This window comes from Aythya marila (assembly GCF_965140915.1).
Source record: "Aythya marila genome assembly, chromosome: Z".
NCBI classification, from domain to species: domain Eukaryota; kingdom Metazoa; phylum Chordata; class Aves; order Anseriformes; family Anatidae; genus Aythya; species Aythya marila.
This window is the reverse complement of record NC_139080.1, coordinates 9,970,707-9,980,650: the sequence shown is the minus strand read 5'-3', so window position 1 is coordinate 9,980,650 and position 9,944 is coordinate 9,970,707. Positions and strand designations below refer to the sequence as shown.

The 9,944-nt window shown below is 57.5% G+C and overlaps 1 protein-coding gene across 1 annotated transcript; it reads left to right on the top strand.

The window, feature by feature from the left end:
* Positions 1-667: 667 nt before the first annotated feature.
* On the top strand, positions 668-9,750 carry FANCG (FA complementation group G). Its single transcript, XM_082784335.1, has 14 exons — positions 668-799; positions 885-972; positions 2,078-2,209; positions 2,842-3,035; positions 4,005-4,158; positions 5,108-5,238; positions 5,701-5,847; positions 6,633-6,793; positions 7,039-7,105; positions 7,545-7,882; positions 8,027-8,082; positions 8,630-8,767; positions 9,120-9,252; positions 9,465-9,750. The coding sequence occupies exons 1-14, from the start codon at positions 713-715 to the stop codon at positions 9,580-9,582; spliced, it is 1,944 nt and encodes a 647-aa protein (XP_082640461.1). The 5' UTR covers positions 668-712; the 3' UTR covers positions 9,583-9,750.
* Positions 9,751-9,944: the final 194 nt, after the last annotated feature.

The window sequence follows — 9,944 nt, the reverse complement described above, 5'->3', positions numbered from 1 at the left end:
TTTTATTTTTTGAGTGGAAGTGCACAAAGCTATGTGGGGTAGCCCTGGGGGCAGTGATTCCGTGTTTTATTTCTGGTCTGCGTGTCCCCTGGCTAAGTGTGCCATCCTCAGGGGAGAAGTTTCCACCCTCTGCCCCTCAAAGCCATTTTTTTAGTGGCGTGCCCTGCTTGGCAGTGGCTCCCTGCCTGTCTGTGCAGGAGGGCAGCTCTGCCACCATACTTCCTCATCCCTCCTTGGTGGGCCAGGCGCAGCGGGCAGGGAGGGATTTTTTTGTGTCCAGCGTGTGCTTAGTGCAAAACCAGCCATGGTGGGGAAAGCACCCTGGGGGGCTCCCTGTGCCCTGCTGCTGGCAGCATGGGGGCTGTGCTTTGGGGGCACCATGTCTTGGGATGTGTCCGTTCCCCGCAGTCAGTTCCCGTGCCCCATCCCCGTCTCTCTGTCCCTCAGCGCCCCGGGGCTTTTTCCCCACAGAAAGCACCACAACACATAGAGCCGGGAAGGCGAAGCTCGCCAGCTGCGAGTTTTGGACCTTCCCGGCCGCCATCCCTCCTTCTCCGCGCACCTTCATCCGTTGCCTTGGCAACGGCGGCTTCCCGCCCGCCCCGCCGACCAATGGGACGGCGGGGCGGGCGGGCGGCGGCCAATCAGAGGAAGGCGGGAAGGCGGACGGCGGGCGCCGCCATGATGGGGCCGTGAGGCGGCGGCGGCGGCCATGAAGCGGCAGCGGGGGGCGGCCCCGGAGCCCGGCTGCCTCCGCGCCTGGGCGGCCGAGAGCGAGGCCCTGGCAGGGCGATGGCGGGTGCGGAGCCTCCCTCCCCGCTCCCCCGGGGCTGTTCCCGGGCCGGCTGCGGCGTGAGGGCAGCGGGTGAGTGCGTCCCTTGCAGGCAGCGCGGCGCGCCGGGCCCCGAGGTGCTGAGGCGGCGGCGAGGCAGCAGCGAGGAGCCTTCGGGGAGCTGCTGCTGCGGATGAGGGGTGAGTGAAGGGCCCGGCCCCCGGCTTCTTGTTGGCTGCGGGCGCGAATTGTGTGGGGTGGAAGCGCCGGTCCTCAGGGCTGCAGAATCGCAATCGTTAGCGTTGGAAAAGCCCTTCAAGACCATCTGGTCCAACTACCACCCTACCACCACTGTCACCCACTGAACCCTGTCCCCAAGCACCACGTCCAACCTTTCCTTAAACACCCCCAGGGACGGTGATGCCACCACCTCCCTGGGCAACCCATCCCAGTGCCTGACTGCTCTTTCTGAGCAGAAATGTCTCCTCATTGACAACCTGAACCTCCCCTGGCACTGCTTGAGGCCATTCGCTCTAGTCCTATCGCTAGTTATCTGTGAGCAGAGGCCAACCCCCAGCTCCCCACACCTTCCTTTCAGGCAGCTGTAGAGAGCCACAAGCTCTGCCCTGAGCCTCCTCTTCTCCAGACTGAACAACCCCAGTTCCCTCAGGCGCTTACAGGATTTGTGCAGACTTCATAGACCAGCTTCATAGCCCTTCTCCGGATTTGCTCCAGGGCCTCGGTGCCCTGGGGGATGCAGCTGGGCTTTGGGGTGCCAGGAAAAGGTGAGCAAGCTGTTCCCTGTGAAGCTGCGGGACTGGGTTGCTTGTCACCGTGCTACACTGAGGAGTTGTAACTGGGCCAGGGAGGAGTCCTGAGCAGAGGGAGAGGTGCTCTAAGGACCACTTACAGAGCATCGCAAGGGCTGGGTTGTCCTGTGGTGATGCTTGGGGAGACACAGCACGGGAAACCTGTGCAAGGGGATAGATCTGTGCTGGAAGAGGGTAGGCTGCTGGTGTGGTGTTCTCTTGGATGTGCTGGAGGGTCTCTGGCCTGGAGAACTGCTAACACTTGGGCTAAATCAGTATTGGCACCTGGAGAGGTGGGTGACAGCTGCTGTCACTCTGTGTAGTGCAGTCCCCAAGCTGTAAAATCTCACAACAATAATGCCAACAAAAAAAATATTGATAGGAAACTTCTGTTGTCACAGAGCAGGATGATAATACATCAGCATGGATGGCTGTAGGGTTTCTTCAAGCCATATCCAAGCAGCTCAATCTCTTGTCAAACTGGCTTTGATTACAGGGCTGCCAGCTGCCCTCCCCACCTTGCCTCTGGAGCTCACCGTCCTGTACAACTCCCTGCTCTTTGTTTTGGGAACATCAGACCATGTTATCGAAGGAGAAGCAGAAGGAATACGCCAGGGGCTGCTCAGGGGTAAGGAGAACAATCTCTGTGCTTTGGTGATGTCCCGCAACTGGCCAGAGGAGGGGGAACTGTGAGCGAGGAAGGCTGGATCTGCCAGGAATGGAGGAGGTGGAGCTGCTCCTGAGGGAGGGGGGGTGATGCACAGCTGCGTGGCCTTCAGCCTGCTGCGGAAGGGCAGAAAGCTTTAAGGGAAATGAGAGTTTTCAAGGCATAAAGTGCCAAGTCTCTAGCAAAGTTGTAGTGTCAGTAGAAAATAAGTGGTTTTATTAATTATGCTGTGCTGGGTTCAAATAAAACTCGCTGAAAAAGGCTGTAAGTTGGAGATGGATCTGCAGTGTTGGTGTGTGTTTGTTCTTGGGCAAATGTCCTCAGGAGGACTTAGCAAAACACAGGTGTCTCCTGTGTGTGCAGTCATTAACTCCACTGTCCGAGAGCTTGGTTCCTGTGCTGCTTCTGTAGCCTGGGCAAACCCACAACCCCCTCTCATTTCTTGCTGCGAGGAGCCCTTGCTTGCTTCAGCCTTTCTCTCCCTCTTGGGACGATGTCTGTTACAGGGCACTGACCTGTCTTATGCCTGGTTTCTTTCTTGCTGTTTTTCTGTGTTTGTCTTGCTTTTGATTTTCGGCTTCCCTCTCTTCCAGTTCTGGAGGCTTGTGGAAGCTCTGGGCAGGACCTCAGCACAGAGGAGCTGTGGCAGAAGGTGCTGCAGGAGGTGACCGATGAGACGCTGCGGGCCCCCCTGCACCGACTGGGGGCCCTGCAGGCAGCGTGGTGGCTGGCTGCCAGCCGCTTGCAAAGCGTCGCCGGCCTCTTCCAGCTCCTGAGCAGCACTGAGGTAACTGTGCACGTGTGGGTGCTGTTCCAGCGTACCACCCCTACAGCTCTAGTGTGCATTAGTCATCTTCTTGTAGCTTTGGGGGATCCTTAAGCTGGCTGCCCCTCGTTATCCTGCTGGTCCTGTTGCCTCCTTCGCTCTGCAGCTGGCATCTGAAGCTTTTCTGGGCAAGTCAGGTGTTCTGCACCTGTGAGTGGGCATGAGCCAGCTCACTGTGCCTCAGAGGGATGGTGCCTGACTTGTTTCTGCTGCCAGCAGCCCCGTTTAGTCTGGTGGATGAGAACCACTTGTATTTAGGCTTCTTGCTGTCACTGTGAGTTTCCACGTGGTCACAGTGTGTGCCCTATCTATATCTGTGCAGACCCAAATAAATACCTGCCAGTTTGCTAAAGAACGCAGAGCTGACATAAATATTGTATTTGTCATAAATCCCACTCTGCAAAATGTTTCCGTAGCGTTTGGAGATCTGAGTGCTTCCCAGCTGGTGTGAGTAATCCTCTGCCTGGCATCCACACAGCCCCGCTGCATTTGTGGGTCCTGGAATAGCTCCCACGTGCTGCGGTCCTGGGCCTTGGGGTGCTGAGCCAGGTGGCTGGGACCGGCTGGAAGGGGCTGCAGGTGGTCGTGCGGCCTCTGCGGGGAGCAAGCTGTGGATGGTGGGACAGAGAGGAACCTTTGCTGCTGATGGGGGAGCCAGGTTATGGGAGATGGTCCCTGTCTTTTCAAATGCCCTCAGGCAGCAGCCAGGTCTGCCTTGCTGGGTGTCCCCCAAGCTGAGGACAGCTCGCTCGGAGGTGTCGGGGTGCTGCCTGGGGTCAGCAGTCACACTGAGGAGGCGGTAGGACCTTGCTCCCCAGCACAGGGAGCACTGTGAAGGGTTTGGTGGGGGAGTTCTGTTCCCCTGTGCCCTGGGATCATTGTTTCCTGCTCCCCCTCAGCGTTCCCTGCTCTCTCTCGGTGTGCTCACAGGATTCGGGGAGAGTTCCCTGCAGCGCTGGGGAGAATGAGCTCCTTGCTCTCCTCAAGGCATGGAAGGTGCCGGCAGAGGGGGCTTCCATGTCCCTTGTACAGAGCGCTGAGGACTTGAAGGAGACCCTGTGCACTGCAGCAGCCTTCCTGCAAGGTTTGTAGGGATATTCCCGTCCCTGCCACTCCTTCCCCTAGTCTCTTGCCCCAGGGCCCCCTCTCCCTGCCGTTGTCCCTTTTGCTCTTTCCAAGCAAACCAGCTGTTGGGCTTTTCAGGGCTCTTCTGTAGGAAAAGGACCTGGGCTGAGCCTTTGGGTCTCAGTTTTGTCGTTTGGTGTCCAAATTGCTTCTCTGCTTTTTTCCCAGCTAAGTCTCTGTGCTGTCACTGGGTGTTCTCTGCACGTCTGTGGCTTTATGTTGGTGTCTGGGCCCTGCAGTGATCTTGTAGAAAGTGGAAGCCTGGCAGAAGAGGATTGTCCTTTCTTCTGTCTGTCTTTTGGTTCCTGCCTGTTTGCGAACACATTGTTCCTGCTGGATTACAGTGCTGTGGGAGCCACGCAAAGCTGTTGTGCAGCCTTGTAGCCTGGTATTGCAGCACGTGATTGATCTCATCTGACTGCTGAGTTCTGTTCTGGCCAAGCTTTTTGCTCACTCGCTGTCCTGCCAACAGCTGCAGGGCAGCCAGCGCTGCCTTGCTGTGTTTGGTCTGACACGGGGCCTTTGTGCATGTAGGGAGAGCAGGAGATGCTGCACACAGACCTCTCAAAAGTCTCTCAGGAGGTAATAGTGCTCCCAGCAGGGAGGTGACAGATCTGAAGGTGTCATAGGCAGGCGTCTTGGTGTCTGGGCTTGGAAACTGCTATTATTTCTGCTGGATACTTCCACACAGAGTGTCGTTTTTATGTCAAACAAAAGATCCCTGTGGCAGCAGGAGGGAAAGGGCACGTTGGGGCGTAGCGTGGCCTGAGCCATGGGCCTGGTCCCCTTGTGGGGGGCTGCGGGATCCCCTGGGAGGGGTGGAGGTGAGGGGGATCTACCTGTGCTTGTTCAGGGGCAAGGCTGGGTGGGAAGGGGAGCTGCAGAGCTGAGGTGTCAGTCTGTCCTAGGGCTACAGGAGATGGAGGCCGGGAACCTCCCTGCTGCCCTCTCCCTTCTCCAAGAGGCTGCAGGAGGATTGTGCTCCAAGAGGGTCCTGGCCCAGATCTACACCTGCCTCGGCTGCTGCGCTCGGCAAATGGTAATGGCCAAACCTCTGCCCTGCTGGCAGGAGAGGGGAAACAGCAGAGAGCTGCATGGGGAGGCTCAGGCTGTCTGCGCTGCCTCTCTGTGGTCCTAGGCTGCTGCAAGATGAGGTGTGGAGCAGAAGTTACCCTCGTGGCACCATTCTCCTTGGGCAGCTGCAAAACCCAGGCAGGGATTTTGTCTGAGCATAAGGGGTCGATGTAAAGAGAGGCTCAAAAATCAGTCCCAGGGAGGGAGGGAGGCTGAAGTGCTGCAGCCTGGTGATACGAGCGTGCTGCCTTGTAGCAGTGGGTGAGTTCTGTGAGGGAGCCTGGCAGTGCAGAGGGGCTGGGAATCGCTGGGATGTCCTGTACGAACCTGCTGCCCTTGCTTAGGGGGATCTCTGGAGTAGCAGAGCAGAATGGTAAAGGCGTCAGCAAGATGTCCTTGAAACTTCCATCTCTTCCCATCTACCTAGGGCAAGCCTCAGACAGCTCTTCAGCACCTGAAGCGGGCCCTCCAGGTGGACTTCCAATGCCTTCCTGCCCTGTACCACGTGGCAGCAGTGTACCAGGAGCTGGGGGAGACGGACGTGGAGCTGCAGGCCCTGGGTCTGCTCTATGAGGTTTGTCTGCTTTCTGTTCTGCTGCTGCAGGCTAGTTTTTTGCCCAGCAGAGCCTGCGAAGAGCTTCAAGCAGGCTTCTGCCTTCTAGGGGGCTGTTTTACTCTGCTGTTTTTTCAGCAGTGGGCAGGAAGGAGCCCACTTCACTTGGTCAGGAACCCCTGCTCACACCTGGCTGTTGGATGTAGCAAGACCTCCGAGTCCCAGTTTGTGTTCTCAGTGGCTTGGGAGAAGAGGCTGTGCTCTAGTGCCAGAGAGTATCACTGTTAATAAAGCAGCCAGTAAAGAGGCCTTCACGAGACATATTGTGGCTGTGAGGGAGTGTTTGTTAGCCCTAGCAGCCTTGGTCTGTCTGGGAGGAGCAGCTCACAGCAGGAAACACTGAGTTGGCTCTTCAGATGTTTGAAATGCATAACAGACAAACGGCTGCAGAGAGCGAGCCCTCATTACCGATGGCCCAAGATCTGGTCTAACCAGGTCTGTGGCTGTGATGGGAGGTGCTGTTCCAGGCAGCTCAGAGCACCTTCAGCCCAAAATCAGAGGCACAGCATCCTCTGGGTGGTCTTGCACATCTCCTGATGCTGTGTCTCCGTGATTCTGGTTTGCTCTTCCGTTTTACTGGAAATGGCTGTGCTGTAATGAGTAAGAGCAGCGTGGTTGTGCTTGTAGGGTACATACAGCCCTTCTGCTTGTCTGGGTGCATCTGCAGATGCCAAAAACAAGTGATTGCAGCTGCTTAGGACTCGAGCAGGGTTGTGCAAACCATATTTTCTGTTCCTGTTTCACAGGCTCTGGAAAAAAAACCTCCGTCAGCTGCTTCCTCCAGTCCATATTTTCTAATCCGAACAGAGCTCCTCGTCCACACACCAATCCACATTTCTCTCCTTCGCCATCGGCAGCCCTCTGAAGTGAAGTACCTGCTGGCACAGCGGTGTCTTCAGGAGGGGAGGTAACAGCTGCCTCCATTCTGCTTGCAACACACTGCTTGTTTGGGATCTGTGGTTATTCTCCATGCCCCTGGAAGCAGCCCAGTTCAGTGCTGCTGTTAGAGGTCTGCTGAAGTGGTGGGGCTTGTAACCAGAGCGAGTACGGTGCGGGGAGCGCCTGCAGGCTGGTGATTCAGGTTCAGCCTGGGTGTTGGCACTTCTTGGGCTCACCCTGCTCTTTCTACCACGTGTCCTGTCCCTGTTGCAGGGTGGCTGATGCAGTGGAGCATTACCTGGATTTTTTGGCTGTGCTTCAGGAGGGGCTGCAGCAACAGGCAGGTATCTTGGTGAAGAGTTCCCTTGGGAACTTGGTAGGTGAGGTTCGGATCCCCATCCTGAGGCATGGGCCTGAGCTTTGTACCTGGACTCCAGGCTTCAGTGTCTAGTTTGAGATGTGAAGGAGATGAGCAGGGGGCGTGCACCTGTGGCGTGTCTGCCTTTGGACTCACACCAGTGACCACTTGCCACTGCTGTCTGGGGAAAAAGCTTCCCTTTAAACCGTGGGGAGCAGCTGTTGGCCTGGCTTTGGATGGCCTTCACTTTAGGAGCAGGGCTTCACCTTCTTGGATGTTGAGCTGCTGCTGCTTTGCAGCGTCCTCCAACAGGCTCCAACGTCTGTGGGAGACGGTCTGAGCTTTGCAGTAAGCGCAGGGTCCTTCTGCTCGGTAGGATGCGCTGCAGCTCTGTCTGAGCACTGCCGTCACTTCTCCCCAGGTGCCCCTGGATGGTGGCTCAGCTCTGCCCAGAATCCCTGAGGCATTCCTGGAAGCAGCATCCGCCTTGCAGCAGGACGGGAAGCACCGGGATGCCATAACGGTGTGCGAGGAGGTCATCAGCCGGACAAATGACCTGATCCCACGGACGTTACAAGTTGAGGAGGGGCTGGAGCAGCCAGAGAGCCCCTCGCCTGGCACAGGGCTGGCCGGGGGGCTCCTGTCCCAGAAGAGGGAGAGTCTGCACTGCCTCACCTGGAGAGCAGCTGCCTACCTGCACCAGGGCTGGGCGTGGGTCAAGCTGGGCGAGAACAAGGAGGCCGTAACGCAGTTCAGCAGGTGACGAAGTCCCCCAGGAGCCCAGCAGGCAGCAATAGCTGGTGTGGGCAGAGCACAAATCGGCGTGGGGGCTGATGTGACAGCGTGCAGCTGACTTCCCAGCCCAGGCACGGTGCTGAAGTTCATCTGTCCTCCCACCTGCAGGTGCCTCAGCGAGCTCTTGCGGTTCCCCCTTTGTGGGCCTGGTGCAGAACCGACAGGTGAGGCTGTCCGCAGCGCTGTGCTTGGCAGTGGCAGGGAAAGGAGCGGGGCTGCGGTCCCACTGCCACCTCTGGCAGGAGGCACTTGTCCCGGTGTGCTGAGCTCTGCGCCACGCTGGGCCTCTGAAGGGATGGGCTGGTTGGGCTGGGGCAGGGTTTGCCCTCAGCTCTGCCTCCTTCCCTGCTAGGCGACATTAAATGGTTGTGACCTGGAAAGCTTCTCAATTTGGGATTCCAGAGGGTAGATTTGCACCAGTTTTTGCAAATAAGCAGCCAAAGGACAGGCTGCTGCCTGCTGAGGTTGCTGTTGAGCTGCAGGCTTGTAAGGCACTGAGCTCTCAGTGGTTTTTTTGCTCGTTCCCTCTGCTGCCTCCTTGCCTCTCCCAGCCTGGCAGCCAGAAGCTGAGCTCCGCCACGAGATGTTTGTGGAGCTGGCGCACGAACAGCCCGAGTAGACGTGTGGCCTGTTCTACCACTGCCCTGGGCTGTGGGGGCAGTGTCTGGAGGGCGCTGTCTGCAGGTGTGCGTGTTTTTCTTTTCGTGACAGGGGATCTCCTGGCAGAGGTGGAGGTTCTCCAGAAGATCAGGTTGCTTTCCCTCATTGGGCGAGGTGCGCAGTTCCTGGAGCTGGGGAAGCACAAGGAGGCCTTGCTGGATTTCCATTACGGCTTGCAGGTCTCGCCAGGTGAGAGGCTTTTTTGTGCTGCTTGGAGGGTTCACCCATGGGCACCCAGACCAGCACCTTCTGCTCAGTGCTCCAGCAGCGCTGAAAAACTGTAGGGATGTGAGCTTTAGCACGGTCTGCCACGTCTGCTGCTCCGAGTCCTGACCCAGAGCCTCACACTGGGGCTGCAGGCCTGCTTGCAGACAAAACCCGGGCCCCAGCAGAGGAGGGGCTGGCTGTGCCGCAGGGCTGATGTCATCTGCCTTGGCTTCTGTCCTGGCTGCCAGCCCTGGGGCTGATTAGAGCCCCGTGATGCAGCCGGGAAAAGTCCTCCCCCGTGACACCACCTCTCCTCCTCTGACGTGTCTCGCAGGTGACCCAGCTGCTGCCTCTTACCTGGTGCAAGCCCTGTGGAAGCTGAACCGAAGGCAGGAGGCGGCCGCTCAGTGGCAGAAGCACTTGGCGAGGCCCACGGGGGAAGACGGGCAGCAGGAAGGGCAGGGAAGGTGCGTTGTGGGGCATTTGGGATGTCCAACAGCTGCAAACAAGAGCTCCAGCAGTGCGCAGCCCGTGCTTTAAACTCGGGGCTGTTTATCTCTTCCTGCAGCTTGAGTGTGTCAGAGGAGCTCCCCCGTTGTCTTTGACAGGAGGGGTGAACTTCCTAGTAACACCAAGGGAGTACCACAGACCCTATTGCTGCAACGCCCTTCTTTTTCAGGCCCTTCCCTTTGTACCTGGTTTCGTGTGTGAAGCAGGCGGCCTTCCCGCAGAGGGAATCTCTTGCCGGCAGCATACAGGATTACCTCGGGATCACGAGCCAGGATCCCTTCAGCTAACCCAGCCCCGTCCTCATCACACCCGCTGGAGTCTCCCTGCACCGGGGTGACACTGGGACTCCCCCAGGACTCAGAGCTGCTCTTGGGTGAAGCTGGATTTCCCAAAAGACAAAACAGATTCCCTTTTCTAATAAATTTTCTAATAAAGCCTCACATTTATTAAATTTATGTAAGTCTTTTTTTTTTTTTTTCTGTGCCCTCTTTCCTCCAGCAATTCGGAGCCCTTGAATTGCTGCTGTGTGTGTTGTCTTTTTACTCGCTCCGAGTAAAGGTCCCCTGCCCGTGCTGTCCCAGCCTTGGGTGAGCCTTGTCTCTCACAAGCCTAAAGAAAGGGTTGAAAACAACTTTTTGGTGCCCGACAC

What these genes read in the sequence shown, in the direction of transcription:
- FANCG (XM_082784335.1), top strand. Translation starts at nt 713, where the DNA reads ATGAAGCGGCAGCGGGGGGCGGCCCCGGAGCCCGGCTGCCTCCGCGCC. An exon ending in CCCTGGCAGGGCGATGGCGG is followed by an intron (nt 800 to 884) that starts GTGCGGAGCCTC and finishes CGTCCCTTGCAG; the next exon opens with GCAGCGCGGCGCGCCGGGCC. An exon ending in TGCAGCAGCCTTCCTGCAAG is followed by an intron (nt 4,159 to 5,107) that starts GTTTGTAGGGAT and finishes AGTCTGTCCTAG; the next exon opens with GGCTACAGGAGATGGAGGCC.